Source organism: Gavia stellata, chromosome Z (genome assembly GCF_030936135.1).
Source record: "Gavia stellata isolate bGavSte3 chromosome Z, bGavSte3.hap2, whole genome shotgun sequence".
NCBI classification, from domain to species: domain Eukaryota; kingdom Metazoa; phylum Chordata; class Aves; order Gaviiformes; family Gaviidae; genus Gavia; species Gavia stellata.
In genome coordinates this window covers 66154792-66170964 of record NC_082637.1, presented here as the reverse complement: position 1 = coordinate 66170964, position 16173 = coordinate 66154792, and the positions used below count along the sequence as shown (strand labels likewise).

The window sequence follows — 16173 nt, the reverse complement described above, 5'->3', positions numbered from 1 at the left end:
TATATTGTCTGTATAGACACCCCACTGACTTTATTGGGGATTTTTACTTTACCTTGAATACCCCGTAACACCTGCAACCCAGAATCACTTTCAATTCCTGTATACTGAAGGGTTAAAAGGTGGAATTTTGGTCTGTGGATGGACACTGGGTGAGAAGTAGATAGCTAAGAAAACCGTAACATTGGGTGAGAAGTAGATAGCTGAGAGAACCACAGTCAGCACAAGAAAACAGATGGTTTATTGTCTAGTGTTTGAAATGCTGACCATAGAGATAAAGAGGCTGAGCAATACAGGGGGAGGACAGGGAGGACGTGCATTGGTGAAAGAATACAAAGCACAGTTCATGATTTTGCTTGCCTTATAACATCTTGCTATCGGCTTGAGCATGGTTGATACGTGACTGCTGGATTATGGTAATATGCCGCGTGTACAAAGCCTACAAACCAATAGACAGGATGGCTATGGCGCGTGCAGCGCACCCGACCACGGGCACATGCACCATAGGCTCCCTGTGAGTTGGCAACTGAGGCGTGTTTCGGCACCCGTTGGTCAGGTTTGTCGAAATCTGTTCCTCTGCAAATGAATAAATACCAGGATTTCCCGAAGAGCAGTGGGCCGGTGTACGGCGACGTCTCTGTTGCCTCCGTGGGGACGCCCAAGTAAAGCTGGTACCTACCGACTGCTGGGCTGAGTGCACGGCAGAAGACGACACAAGAATGTGCGGACAGTCCATCTTCCTCATGGTCCTCGGGTCGGTAAGACAATTGCTTTGCAAGATACCCTTAGTGTAATGCATATCTGTAGTTAATAAAACACTTGGGGTTTTTTTTTTATTTTTTCCCTGTAGTCTGTGTATATGACTTTACCTTTCTCAGGAATCCTTGAAACCACTCTAAAACAATTCAGCACAAATCTTGTATGCTCAATAATTTAAGGCAGAAATCTACCATAGCAGCAGCAAAAGATGAGCTGTGTTATACATCAGTATCTTTTTGTTCTTTGTAATTTTCTCCTTTAATATCGTGTGGAACTTGGAAACTCCAGAAATACTGATGTTGAAGTTTACACAGTTCTCTAGTTTATTCTGTCATTGTAGAACTACCTCTCCCAGGTCCCTATTTGAGCAGTCCAGAGCTTGGGCTGTTGAACTTTCAGGGGAAAATATCAACCTCCTGTGGAGCCCAAGGCATCGAGAGAGTTCAGCAATATACCCAGAATGATGGCTGGGAAGGGCATGGTTCCCAATGGGGTCAAATATGCCCCAGTTCTAACAGTAACTGTTTCCACTACTCTTCCCTCCTAAAATGAGAAGCTGTAGTTTCCAGGGTGAGCAAATGACAGAGGGCAAGAGGGAGAGTGGAACGATCCTGCACCAACAGATCTTACTACATATGGAACATACCACAAAGACAGCATGAAAACTGCAGGGATCCCATGTCTTATCAGCTTGAGGGGTAGACTGAAGGCAGCAAGATTTCATACCTCTCATTCATGTGTTTGTGCTTCTGCTGAAACTGGCATTCAGTGGAACTGGTGTGCTCCCTGGAGAGGTTTATTTACACTGAATTGTCATTTCATGATAGAACACTGTTTCACTGAAATATTTTGACCAAAATTATACCTGCAATGCAGAAATTTTCTGGAGCACAGAACTTGTTTAACTACTGCAGCCATCAGTAGTCTGCAGAAATAAGAAGTTGTCAAGACTGCCTTACAGTCACAGTCTACAAAAAGGCCATTTATCTTTAGAAGAGTCCCCATTTTTTTCTATCAAAGTAGTATTTTGTTAACGGATATATAGATTCAAAGAATAAACTTTGATAAAAAACAGTGGAAATATTTAATATCTTTGTTTACATGTATATAAAAGAAATGCAGGAAATAAACATTCTGTCATGTATGCAGATCCAAATTGTGGGTCCATATGCAAGATCCAGGACTAGCAAACTGTATTGAGTAGCAGAGTGTTTTAGGACATTTTTAGAAAAAGGGGCAAACGTGTTCTCATTTATATTCATTATCATCAAGCAAAAGTACATTCTTTAAAACGAAACAGTTTTACAAGGTGGTTGAGCATTACAAAGGTGAAGAATGAATAGGAGGCTTCTCAAAAAATGGCATTAATATTCTATCTAAATGAAACTATTTTCCATCTTAGATAAAATATCTCAGTTTTGCACATCACATTTTGGAGCAGGAGAAAAAAATCACAAAAAATTGTCTCACCAAAAAAGTTCTTTTCTTTTGAAAATACTGTTTTAAGAATTTTCAGCCAGCTCTGCTTGATAAGAACTCCGCAGTAAAGGCTGCACAAGACTTACATTTGTAGCTGGAGCTTGAAATCCATGATGTGAGGTGGATCTAAATGAAGTAATGTAAGAAGGATAATACAGTGACTCCAGACACCAGGATTTTGAAGAGAATTTAACTAGCAATTTCCTAGCTAAACCATGGCTCCATTGGTAGCAAATGCACTTTGCTGTATATGAAGATATTTTAGATAATATTTATTTAAACTTACTTTATAGGTCTGTTACTTTGAGTTTTGTTATGGTGAAGACCAATAAGCAAAGATGGTCTTTATCTGAAGCCTACTGAAATAAAGGATAATCTCTCCTTTGGTACCACCAGGCATTGCTTTCAATCCTTGTGTACATCAAAATCTTCAGTCTGAATACCTAAGCAGTTGAGGCAATTTAAATAGCTAACCCACCTGATCTACGTTACAGCAACATGAGAAGTACACATTTTGTAAGTTACGTGATAGAAAATAAAATAGTTGTATTAATTTCACTTCCCTAACTAAAAAAATGTTTACATAGGAAATAATTTTTACTTAGCTATTATATAGGTTGGGCACAGATTATATAGGCTAGGCCCAGATTTAGCTAAGGTGTATAGATGTGGGCATCTCATCCACATCTTTCTAGCATGGTATACGCATGCAAAGCCATATGATATGAAAGTGCCTGGTGGCTGAGCCGGGCCCACCCATGGGCCCATGTCCCAGCCTGGCCGTGGCTGTCCCCATGGAGGTGTCCGAAGCCTGGGGCTGACCCCCTGCCCTGCTCCCTGGCTGTTGGGGGTGGGGGGGGACAGGCCCTGCCATGCCTCCCCAGGCAGCCCTCGTGATCCCCAGCTCCCCAGACCCCAGGGAGCAGCCGCCCAGCTGCACCCTGGCAGGACAAGGCACTCTCCATAGGAGTCCCAGCTGTACCTCAGCTGGTGTGCACAGATGTGCTGGGCTCCAAAGGCGTTACAGACCAAGTCTGGGAAAAACAGCATGAGGCGTAGGACAGATCAGCCAGCCAAGCAGTCTTCAAATCATGCTTAGCTGTCACGATTGATGGCAGCACATTCTCATTTCTTTTTGACAAAAGAATCATGTGCCTACAAAACAGATAGGCAAAACTTCCACAGAAAGTGATGTTTCCACAAAACTGAAAAAAAGAAAAAATGCTTGAGACATTAAATGGTTGCATTTTATTAATTGCTTTAAAACCCAACTGTTTTCTATAATATTTGTAACATGTTCCTACTGCTTGACTTTTACTGCTGTCTTGGAATACAAAGTCTTTTCTTCATTTGACAGAAGTAATGGTGCATCAAACACAAAGCATTCAGGGATTTTGATGATTTTGAGAGATCAGGTCCAAGTGTGCCAGGCTTGGCACTACCTCCCAGCTGTTTCTACTATATTGTCTTTTTTCTGTCGTTGCTCTATTGTTGTCTGAATAACTAGGTAATTGGTAACTCTTAAAATGTGCTGTGTTTATAAATGTGGCCTGAGATGCTGGCATGTATTTTAAAAAAAAAGGGAATTATGAAGCTACTTGTTCCTCTTGCCCCATTTCTACTTACTGGCTGAGGTAAGAGTAGAACATTGCTGTCCCATCTGAATTGTAGTCCAGGGCCTAACTACCAAGTACAGCTAAAAAACGTGGGTAGGAAATTGGCTTAAATCAGCTAAATAGCCTGCCAGATTACACCGTCTTTATAGGAGTGTGTGGCTGGTACCCCCTGCTCCCACCCCAGTAATATGGTTAGCATAACTTAACGGCATTTTATAAGGCAAGCAGCCATTCTCTGTGACCGAGGGGGTCACGTATTCATTCCCTTTCCCTCATTATCAGGCCCTGAAGGCCCTGTGAACCAAGTAGACAAAGCAAACAGATTTCTTCTTCCCCTCCCCACTGGCCTCAAGGTTCCTGGGCACCAGGCAGATTACTCCTTCCTTGCCGGCCTGGAGGGTCCCAGGCACCCGGCCAACCCGGTGGTGGTGACGGCCCCGTCACAGAACAGGGAAGCATAAGAGCACCCAGAGCACCGTCCATAAAATCAAGCAGTTACGAGTCCTAAGCGGGGAACTTGGACCAGAGCTGCTGCTGGACAGTGAGACCCGGGACCCTCCGGTGGCCAGGGACGCCTCCACCATCATCTGCTTCCTCCGAGGACTACGTGACTCGCATTCTTTTATATGATTTTCGAGTCTAGATTATGACTGTTACAGTGATACAGCAAACCATGTATTAAGATCTGACCTGATCTGCAGAGGGTCCAGGTGATTAGAAGACACAAGTTAAGTTAGGATCTAGATGATTAGAAATTATAATTAAGTTGTATTATAAATTCTGTATTATGCTACTTATAGATTGTACTATACTGATTCCGCTTGTAGAAAACCTGTGCCATTCTGTGCTATACTAATCAAAATCTCCTGTTAAGAAAATAAAGCTTTAATTGTAACTATGATTTAGTGCCATCATCATTCTGCCAAGGATCCCTAAAAGAACCTGTCTGTCCCCTTAGTGCTGGGTGAGAGTATGTCAGCCAGTTTACAGGGAAATGCCTGTTACCCGAGAACCTCATGGAGAAACAGGGAACTCTAGAAGGTGTCTTTGGCACAATTGGAAAAAGGTTGGATGCAGTATTTAGGAAATGGGGAGGGATGGTATTCTGGAGAATTGGACTCCTGATGCTGAGAAAGTTCTGCGTTGCACACCCTGGCTACCTTGCTTATAGGAATATTACTAAATTAAAACTTACTGCTTGAAATCTTAAGTTACTGGTGGTTTTGTTTGTTGGTTTTGAAGGAGGTTAATCTTCAAGTGCTATGGCTGAAAGCTGTGTAGCAGGAAATTTTTCTCTTTTTTGGTCGATTGATTTTGGTCATTCGATAGCTTTCTATGTAGAGTCACTTTAGCTGTTTTCTTCTGCAAAACCATCTGTAGTTAAATTTTGAGAGGTGTACAGTGGTTTTCTTTTTCTATCGTTCAACACCCAACTTGAGAAAGTCTTGACTTTCAGAGATCACACAAACTTAAAACTCCTGTTGATTTGGTGGGAAGTCTTAGGAGTCCAGCACCTCTGGAAATCAGTTGTCTCGTGCCTAACTTTCAGAGATCTCAGATTTTGTGTATATAAATATTGGAGAATAAATGCAGCTAGTACTACTACAGCATTGTTATTAATTTTTGCAATGGCTGTCTGGTATTTTTTTGTATTTGCATTTGGAAACCAGGGCATTATGGAAAGTTGATTGTAGAAAATAATCCAATATTGAAAAATTAAGGGTTCATTTAACTTACTTAGATGAAAAGATAAACAAAAAACAGACTGACGGTTAAGATCCCCAGTTTCAAAAAGAAAACCTACAAACTCTCTTGAGAAGTATCAAGCCTATTTTCCGAGAGGAGATAGACAGCAGTACAGAGGTCTCTCTCCTTGCTCTCCTTCCTTGTTTTCTCTTCATAACTTTCTGGCCACCATGCACCCTTCACAGCAGAGACAGTGAGAATGTACTTCAGGAAGGATTGTACCTTCTACTGCACAGCATGTTCTCTGTTTTAAACACGTGTTTTGCCATCTGAAACTCAGATTTTTGGCTGCAGGAGTGAACTGCCACATAAGTCATAGCAGGCACCAGAATGTGGGGAACTGCAGCTTAGAATGCTGCTCCCCAAGTGATGTGATACATCTTTTTAAAAGTTGTATGTGGATCACGATACAAGCCAGCAAGCTCAGGTGGTTTTACTGTCTTGCATGCCATACCACAGGTAGGGTATCAGCTCTTCCTATCAGCTAGGAGGAACGGATACGAGTGCTTTTTTTATTCACAGAATCACAAAATCACTAAGGTTGGAAAAGACCTGTAAGATCATCAAGTCCAACCATCAACCCAACACCACCATGCCCACTAAACCACGTCCCACAATGCCACATTCCTTGAACACCTCCACCACTTCCCTGGGCAGCCTGTTCCAGTATTTCACCACTCTCTCAGTAAAGAAATTTTTCCTAATATCCAGCCTGAACTTCCCCTGGCGCAACTTGAGGCCATTTCCTCTCGTTCTATCATTAGTCACTTGGCAGAAGAGACCAACACCCACCTCTCTGCAACCCCATTTCAGGTAATTAGGAAAAAAAATTAGGAAAAGTCAGAAACTACTGCACTAGGTTTTCTGGGGACTTACCTTGAAGATGCAAAAATTAACTGCAAGTGATCCCTTAAAAAGGGAAAAGCTAGCAAGAAAAAATCAACATATAAATAACGAGCTCAGAGAAGTGATTAGCAAGGAGCAGAGAGAATATAAAGAAGGGATGAATTCCAGATCCGCAAAGAAAGCTGCTACACGAAGGATGCGGATAAGATGGCAACGAAAGATAAAGTGCCAACTGGGAAATTTAGCTAGATTAGAGAAGATGTGGGGGATTAGTTTAAAAAAAAAGGTGAGAACTGGCTAACTGTGAGGCTTGGCAGATAGCATCAGGTTGCAGGGAGGTCGTTCTTGGAGATTCTTATTGCTGTGTTTGGGATCCGATCTTCACAGAATCACAGAACCACTAAGGTTGGAAAAGACCTGTAAGATCATCAAGTCCAACCACCAACTAAAAATCTTGCTACACTGGTATTGGTGGCTGTGTCAGGAAATGCTGTTTTAGGGCTCTGTATAGTTAAGAATTTTTATTCTTAAGAAGTGTGTGCTATATTTGCAGTATGTGTGCAAGAATTCTTGTGTGTGGTGTTGAACCTATGGGAGGTCTATGAGTCTATGGGATCTGGCTGAAGAAAATGGTCTTGTGACTGCCCAGCTCATCCAATCCTCAGTGTAAACCAAACAGCTGCAGTGAACAGCTGGTCCCACACATGAGCTATATCCTACATAGGACTGAGAAAAAACACGTACTAAGACTAAGAGTAAGGCCATCGTAGGTCAGAAGATGGAACATGGTGTAAATCTTCAAAGATTACACACTACAATCTGAAAGAAGGATACCTGCAGTATTCTCTGCTTTCACTGTCTTGAAAACTATGGAAGTGTGTTGCCTCCCTAACCCCAGTGCTCTGGTCATCCAGCAGGAACCAGTGTGAGCAACCTACTTTGCAAAACTGCAGAGACTGAGAGAATATGAGAATGAGTGTACGCTTGCTTGCACTTGCAAGTAGTTTTAGTTAATAAAACACCATAGAGACTCTGTGCCTTGTAATGACTTACTTAATCAAGTTATAATAAATATTAACAGTTAGAACTATTGCCATCAGTTATTATACTTGAAAGGGACTGTGCAACAAGAGAAGTGTGATAACTTTGCTGACTTTACATATTCATGAGCCATTGTCAACAACAAGGAAGATCAAGTTGTTATGTGGGAAGAACTGGATGTCTTCAAAGACTGAAGGAACAGGAGGAGGATAATATCTGATAGCTTGAGAGAAATGCATGTCGTTAATAACAAGATACTTTCTTCCATATACAGAAATAGGTTAGGAAAAAAACGTAGGTGACCTAATTAATCACAGGATGATGGAGTAAGAAACATAATGCTACTGTGAAACAGGCAAATGCTGTTCTAGGCTGTTTCAAACTAAGTATTTCCAGTAGAGATAAAAGGTATTGCCATTGCTGCTGTTGGTGTATCAGTTCTTTTCACATGAATAAGAGAACTGATTAAAACTTAATTAGGTGTTGAAAAGGGTGCCCAGGATACTAAAGGAGATGAAGAAGCTATTCTATACATGTGAGATGGAAATGTCTTTTCATCTGGCAACATGAAGACTGCAAAGAAAATTACTTTTCTCTAAATGAAAAGGAGACAGGAAGGTAGGGAGAGGTATAAGCCATGAACAAGTCCAGAGTGCTATTTGACGAATTGTCGGGGCAGAAAAACGAACTATGCACTTCTCAGGTAAAATCTGATCAATGAAAAGGAACCGAATCACAGAATCACAGAATTCTGTGATTCTGGACGCATCAAGAAGAGCTGGCGGTCTGTGCCCCAGAATGTTCAGTACCCCATCAAACAGCCTGAAGTGCAAACACAGGGCTACTGAAAATGCTGGTTTTTGTTGCAGTTTGGCTAGGCTCGGCTTCCACGGGCCAGACAGAGTTCAGCGCGGCCGCGGCACTACCGAAGCAGGGAGCTGGGCCTGCCCAGGGACAGGAAAACGAGCGACCCCCGGACCACCAGAGCGAGCGAGGGCGGCCCAGCACTTGGCGGCTGGGCTCTGCCGGGGCACGCAAGCATAACCGTGAGGGCAGCTAGCCCTGATTTGCCTAGGCCACTCACTCACGGTGCCGCCGTCGCTTCTGGCACCGGGAGAGCGGCCGGCGGAAAGATGGGGCAGGGCGGAGGCAGGATGATGGCGCGCGCAGGAGGGCAGCGGGGACCTCCGCCGCCCTCTCCCCCCTCCAGGCTCAGGCGCCCAGCGGTGGCGGTGCGGCTCCCGGAGGGTCCCGGCCGAGGCGGGGGGCGGGGCTCCAGCGCGCCCGGCCAGGCCACTCCGGCCTCCGGCCGCGGCGTCCCGGCCCCCTGCCCACCCCCGCGGGGCCGCGCCGGGGCTCGGCGGGGCGGAAGGTGGATGCGGGGCCGGGGCCGCGCGGCCGGGCTCCCCGCCCCCGCATTGTGCTGCTGCTTGCGCTTTGCAGGCGCGGCGGGAGTGGGAATCCCGGGCGCCTGAGGCAGCCTCGCCTCCTCCGGAGCTGGGCGCATGATGGCGGCAGCCGCCGCAGCGGAGGTGAGCAGCGCCGGGAGTAGCAGCAGCGATACCTCCAGCACGGGCGAGGAGGAGAGGATGAGGCGCCTCTTCCAGACCTGCGACGGCGATGGGGACGGCTTCATCAGCAGGTAGCGACAGCGGGAGGAGGTTTCTTTGCGCCGCTGGTGCGCAGCCGTCCCGTCCTTCCCCCCGTCCCCGGCCGCCCGCGAAGCGGCGTCTCAACTTCTCGGCGAGTTTGAGTAGTTCGCAGGGCGCAGCCCCCGCCGCCACCAGGCCGGACCCTCCGCGCCGCTGCTGGGGCCGCCGCCTTGCGCCTTCAGCCGCGGGCGGCGCGGGGGGCGGACCTTCGCGCCGCCCGTCTCCCTTGCCCGCTCCGGCGCGGCGCGGCGCGGCCAGCCCCGGCCGGTGCCTCTCCGAGCGCAGCCCGGGGCGCGCCCGGCCTCCCTCCCGCCTCTCGGGCCGCCGTTGGCTCCCGGAGCGAGGGGTCTGAGAGCGGGGCTCTGGCTGTGCCTCAGCAGGGAGAGCTTTTAGGGAACGGAGGGGAGGGTGGAGAGAGATCGCCGGGAGGACTTCCCTGCCACCAGGTCTGGAAGGTCGCTCCTTCTAACCTGGGTGGTTTCTAATCACCTCGTGCACCGGGCGGGTGATTTTTGCAAGTAAACGAACTGAGCTGGTCACAGGTGGTCTAAGAAAATTCGCACCGATCTCCCAGATCACCTGATTTTGTTGTTTAATATGTTTTTATCGATATCCTTGTTACACAAATTCATTTCCTTTCCTCCACTGGTCCCCAGCTAGTTTTGGGATTGTAACCCAGGCGGATAGATTTTGAGGGGGAAGTGGTGAGCTTGTACATTTGCAGTAGATGGTTGGAAATAAGCCGTAATGAAATGTTCAGGTATCTGGAAGTACTGGCAGTGTGTTTTGGTCAGGACTGGGTTTTGTTGGGAGGGTATTTCTGGAGCTAGTCCTCTGCTCTCACGCCATGATTTAAAAAACCCAGAACTTCTAAAGGTGAGATTTGCCAGAGGTGGTGGTAACTTGCATTTTTCAAAATGAAACCCATGCTAGTTACAGTTAGTAAGTGCCTCTAGAGACCTGAGTCAGAGAGAGGGAATTTCTGTCATCTAACCTGAAACCTAAGAATATGACCCTGCAAAAAGGCTAAGTAAACTTCAATCCCCACTGTCATCTCTTTGGAGCCAGAAAGTTGTTGAAAATCTGTAACAGCTGGCAGTCAGTTTAAAAGTAAAATTCAAGGGTCATGATATTTCTTATCTAAACAGCTCCCCGAACACTCTTTTTTTCCCCAGTCTAATGATTATTTTGACAGTTGTGGTTCTGAAATGTAAACTTTGAAAATGTATGCTTTCCAACCAGCGTGTTAAGATCGCTTCTCTTTCCATTTGTTTACTGTCTTCATGGAAATTATTCTGATGTCTGAAAACTTAGGACGTGCACTTAAAGCATCTGCTGCTGCCTCAGAGCTGATCTATACTGTGATGCTTTTCTGCAATGTAAACTACATAGACTTCTGTATATTTGTAGTTTAAAGACCTTACTAAGGGAATGTTAATGTTTTAGTCCTTCATATGGACAGTTCAGGGATGCTACCATGACACAAGACGCTGATTTCTGATTGACTTTTCTGCATTGCCTAAGTTTTGTTCCAAATCTGTATACTGTGTATTTCAAAATGGGTGTTTCTGAACGTTGCTTGAACTATGCTGTTGAAAGCTTTGAAAACTCCAGGACATGTCTGAGGAGGGACATTGGATTTCAGCAGGAAATGGAAATAAAGCCCAGAGGATAGTGGTTGAAAGTCCTTCAGGTGATGGTGGGTCCGCTGTTGAAGGTTGCTAATACATTGCTTCAGAAGGGAGTTGTGCCTTCAAGGCAGAACTGGTATGGCCTTGATCAGAGAACGTAGTGTTATAAATTACTGTCTTCCCTTGAATTTCCGTATTTATGAGAAAGTAGTGAATGAATATTTAAGAAATTATCTTTGACATGAGAGGGAGTCATTTACTTTTCTTGACTTCATAAGCTAGCCTGGGTAATCAGTCTTGTAAATGGAATGCATTCCCTGCTTTGTGTAGTGTCTCAATTTCCCTCATGATCTATTTTATGGCAATGGCGTATGCAGGAGCAGACTTGCCCAGTGGTTTTTGGATATATTTATAGTATGCACCACCATAGTCTTACAGACAGGTCTTTCTGATTCACAGATGCACAGCGTCCATGTTAAAAGTATAGCAACTGGGGTTTTGCTGTTGTTGCTAACAGTCTTAGTGTTTAGGTAATTGCATCTTTTTAATATAATGAATTAAAATAAAGACAAAAAAGTTACATCTGCTTTTACACTAAATTTAATCTGGCCATTCTGTGCATACTGTTTGTCTTGCTTCTGGTTTTTCTTTTTTCATACAGGCCATTTGCTTGGTTTTCCTGTTCCCTCTTGTCCTGCTTCCTTGGACTTTCCTCTGCTCATCCTTGAGGACAACAGTTTCTTTGTTGCCTTCCTTGTAGCCCCAATGGAAATGGTAGGCTGAATTCTGCACATTACTGCACCTTCTACAGCAAGTTAAGCATTGCAATAAATGCCTGGGCATCTGTAGAAAGAGCTGAAAACAGAGAAGCCAGCACTGTAAAATCAGCTGCTTCCTTGTGGACTAGAAATGATCTATAGCCTTTTACTAGTTTGAGCCTGTTTTTCAGAACTTACTTATTTTCAATGCAGTGGGGTTGAAATTCGCGGTTTTGCAGCTGTTAGCGTAAGTTGTCATATCTTTCAAAATGAGTATCCCTTCTCTTCTGCTTGCAGGGCTGATGCTTGGTCAGTCATTTGTCCGCATAACACATGCAGCAGTTTGTTTATAAGGTTTCTTTCTTTCCAACTCCAGAGCTGTTACAGAAGAGAAGATCTTTATTCTTGCAGCAAAGGCAGGCATTTTATACGCATGTTTATTTAGTTCATATTGCATGGGGAAAAGAGCTATTTGCATTCCTGATGAAGTAACATGGTGTCTCAGCTGTGGAAATGCTTTGTTGTGCATCAAACTGTAAACCTCTTCAAATAATAGCAGGGAAGTAAAGGCACAGATGGACAGGAGGAGCATGACCTGAGATACTGATTAATTTTCAGGCTCTCACCTGAGATGCTGTTTAATTTTCAGACTCTAAATAGTTGGGATGATATAAAAATGATAAAATGTAATTGTGTACTGTTGGTGGTTATAACCCAGAAGAAACTGAATGATGGGGTATGAAATCCTAAGCCTGTGTCTCTGAGCATTGCATTTGACATGTGCATATTGAAATTTTGCAACATGTAGCTAGACAAAAGTACTAAGAAAACACAAGAGCTTTAACTTGTTGGTTTGTACTGAAATGGCTTTTGCTTATTTTGGGTTTAATATTAGTTACTTTATTACTTTAATGTCTTGCAAGTGCTTGGCATCCTTCTGATACCTCAACAATGAGAGGTAACTTTACAAAAAAAAAAAACCCAAACAACTGGAAAGCAGTCCATGATTAAGGCTGGATTCTGAACGCTTGAGATCAGCTGGATCAGTCTTGCTGGAAGCAAAACACAGCCTTAAACACTGTTTAGAGCAGAACTTTGTTTTAGCAGCTGTAGCTGGATTGTGTTGTTATTAACAAAAAGTTGTTAACTGAAAAAACACTAATTGCATTCATTTGTTTTGCTTTTTGTTCTGTTTGCTTTGAAAAGCTTCAGAATTTAATGTTACAATTAAAAATATATTCAGCTTCAGAGAGTTGGTGCATTGGGGAGGACACCTGCTGCTTTTTTTTTTCCTCCCCCCTGCGCCGCCCTCCCTCCCTCTTTTTTTTTTTAAGGTCAGAGTGTATGGCCTTGGTTGATGTCAGTGAGGAAAGAGCATGCTGGGTTTTTACAGGTGGTGGGCTAGATTAATGTTGTCTTTAGAAACTTAGTTGCCTTGTAGCTTTATTATGTGTGGATTGTACTGAAGTTCCATTTAGAGCATAACGAATTTCATCTTTACTGGAGAAGTCACTAAATGGGTTTCCAGATTATTCTGTTCCAACACTGCAAAGTCTAAATAAGGTAACTTTGAATCTGCGGGAAATACTTTTGCTTAAAAAAATGAAGCCATGAGCTATGAAAAAATTAAATTCATTATTAAGTTACAAACGTGCTAGTTTTATGATTTTAACTTTTAGGCATGGATAAGTAATTTCGAGGGTTATGAAGCAGAAAGGTAAAGCTAGTGTCTAATTTAGAGGGAGAATTGTCATCATATTAACAGTAATGGAATGAAGTTCTGTTTGTAGAGTTTGTTTGAAAAAAATTTCTTCTGTGTACACAGATTTTTTTACACTGGGGTCAATGTCTTACAGAAAATCTCTGGTAAAAGTAGAGTAAGATATTTAAAGATATTGAGCTTATACAGCCCGTTAAAAGGAAATGCTGAAAGACTGCCTCCTTCCCTAGCTCTTCACAGAAGCAGTTAAAAGGAACTTGCTGGATTTGATCTGTTATCTGAGTGGTTTTAGTGGTGCATCGCTTTGGGAACTCAAAACCAAGGACAAGCTGATACTTCCCTTTTTAATGGGCTGCAGTAGTAGGGCGTTCCCAGCTTTCTTGCTGAGTATATTTTGGCATCCGCCTCAGTGTTTCTGCATCTAGTGGCCACATGCTATGAGAAAAGAAAAAAAATTCTTTTCAAGAAGATAAGGTGTGTATCTATTTGTTGTGTTTTTAAGGGAAGAGATTTATGCTTCTATGGTGTCTGTTACTCTCTACCACATTAAACTTTTTTTTAGGTAGTTGCTTTTGGTAATGTGCTTGAAATTCTGTGCTTAACATTTAAAGAGCTACCTCTTGAAGCACAAAAGGACCAATTAAATGAAAGGAACAAAATCCATGTGGGTTGTCTGTGACCAGCTAAGTTACTGCAATGGCTGTTGTGCTGTTGTTGTTTGGGGTATGTAAGACTCAAAATACGTATGCTGTGTCATAGCAGGTTAGTAATTCAGGCTGACATCCAGGTACAATTTTTGGTGTATAGTTAAATAAGCTGGGGTTTTGTAGCAGTGGAAAAAGCTGAAAGTATTTATTGCTATAATCCAGGCAGCAAACTAGTGTTCATGTAAATCCATTTATTAACTTGGTTGAACTAGATCCATTTACAGGATTCTTGATTTTTTTTTTTTTTTAATTTCTTTTTTCTTTTCTTGCAATTTTCTGTAAGTAAAATAAGTACTGCTGAAAAATGCAAATGGACTGCTGAGCCCAAATGGACTGCCTTGGAATCTTCTTAAATGGGTAGAGAGTGGCCTTCTAACTGGAGCATTTTGGAATAAAAATAATGAGTTAGTTATTCAAAATGTATGGTCCTTATGTAAAACCTGGGATGTGTTACTCTTTTTTTGCCTCAATGTGGGCCAAACTTTTAATTGATTGTAGTATAGTAGCACAGAATTTGTCCCGTTCAGTTTGACTTGATGGGTCTTCAGGAGAGACCATATATGAAACAGAACTATGAAACGACAAGTGTCCACGATTTTTGTGTTTAAAAAGTAGTAGAAAAGTTACTTTTTCTCTAAAACAATCATTTGCTGTTCCTTTTTTTACTCTTCCTTTTAAAAATAGGTAATTATTGCAAAGTGTTTGGAGTGAATATAGATGTTTCCTGAGACTGTAATCTGACTTTTCTACTTGCAGCTTTTTGAAGGGAATACAGTATACTTTTGGCTATAGCTCCGTGTGAAGCCACAAATCAGGTTAATACAAAGCATTGTCAGAGATCTTGTCCACGTACCCTATGTTTTAAAATTCGTATATAAATTGGAGGTAGTGATCTGAGTGTCATAGAAGATGAGTAAATGATGAGCTCAGAACTGCACTGCACATTGTTGGGGGGGGATCACAAAGAAGCTACTGGTGTGGGGTAAATTGTGATGAACTTGTGAAAGGTCCTGTAAATAAAATAGGTAAATGAAACAAGTGCGTAGTATTTCACATAGATACTTCATGAGAACTAAATGGATAGATACTGAGTTCCAAATCCATCAATAGGGTAACTGTTACACTTTTACTAGAATTAAAGAAGACAGAGGTTTGGCCTTGTGTGGTTGCTAGCCTATGTCTTCTGCTACTCTTCAGGGTGCAGAGGCGCACTGTGTTAACGTTGAGGTGACACATTCATTCTTCCCAAGGGAGCTGACTGCGATATGTCAAGGTCTTCAACCATGTAAAGAATATACCTACTGCATGGCCATGAGGTTCTCAGACTCCTCCTTTATGCTGTGTATTTCCATGTTTAGCCATTAATAATTTCCCAATGTTGGTGGGAGTTGTCAAGCAGAGTGTAAAAAAACTCTGTGGACAAAAGAAAAAGGCCTTTTTTCACAAAGGCTGTACTTACCAAAGCAGTTTTGACAGTGGTAGACACAAGAAAACATATAGGAAAAAAACATGATTAAGCTCTTCCTGTCACTATATTTTCTTTCTTTAACTCGTGGTTATGCTTTGCTGGGATTAAATTGTTTTCTTTTCATAGATAATCTCAGGACAATTGGGTGAGCAGAGGCACTTGTATGGGTGTAATAATGTGGACTTAGAATGTAATGTTAAAATGATGCCTCTTCTGAAATAAGCACACTATATAGACTGTGCAAAAAGATCTGACAAGGAACTTTTCTATGATTTGGTTCATATATATGCTAGTAACCTCCTGGAGACTGTTCTAACTTGGTGATTGCCTCTAAAATCATACTAAACTCTGTAAATATATGAACATACACAGGCAGGTTTGTCAAAGATTTTTATCAGCCTCTTTTGCTGTTGAGGGCATAAAGTTTTACATACTGTACATGCAGTTCTGCAGCCCTGCGGTGGTAAAACATAGGTTTTACCCACAAGATGATCATTTATGAGCCCATGCAAATACGTTCAGTCAGGATCTCTGAAAACTTAATTTGGGCATGAGTTTATATTCTGCATGTAGATGCTTTCTAGTCCCTGCAGGCTATTCTGTGCTGGTTGGAAGCAGCATCAGGAACAAAACGTGTAAGTAGAAGCTGCTGTGAATGCTCAGATGTCAGCAGACTAAGGAATGATAAAGCCCTATGTCCTACAAGCAAGAGATTTAAAAAAGATCAACTCTGTAATAGAACACGTGGAAACA

General features: G+C 42.8%; 1 protein-coding gene across 1 annotated transcript in view; it reads left to right on the top strand.

The window, feature by feature from the left end:
• Positions 1–8974: 8974 nt before the first annotated feature.
• The window catches only part of MCC (MCC regulator of WNT signaling pathway), a 222491-nt gene continuing 215292 nt past the window's right edge, over positions 8975–16173 (top strand). The window contains exon 1 of the mRNA XM_059833295.1: positions 8975–9126. Coding sequence (XP_059689278.1) covers positions 8990–9126 — 137 coding nt within the window. The 5' untranslated portion in view covers positions 8975–8989. The remainder of the gene's footprint in view (positions 9127–16173) is intronic.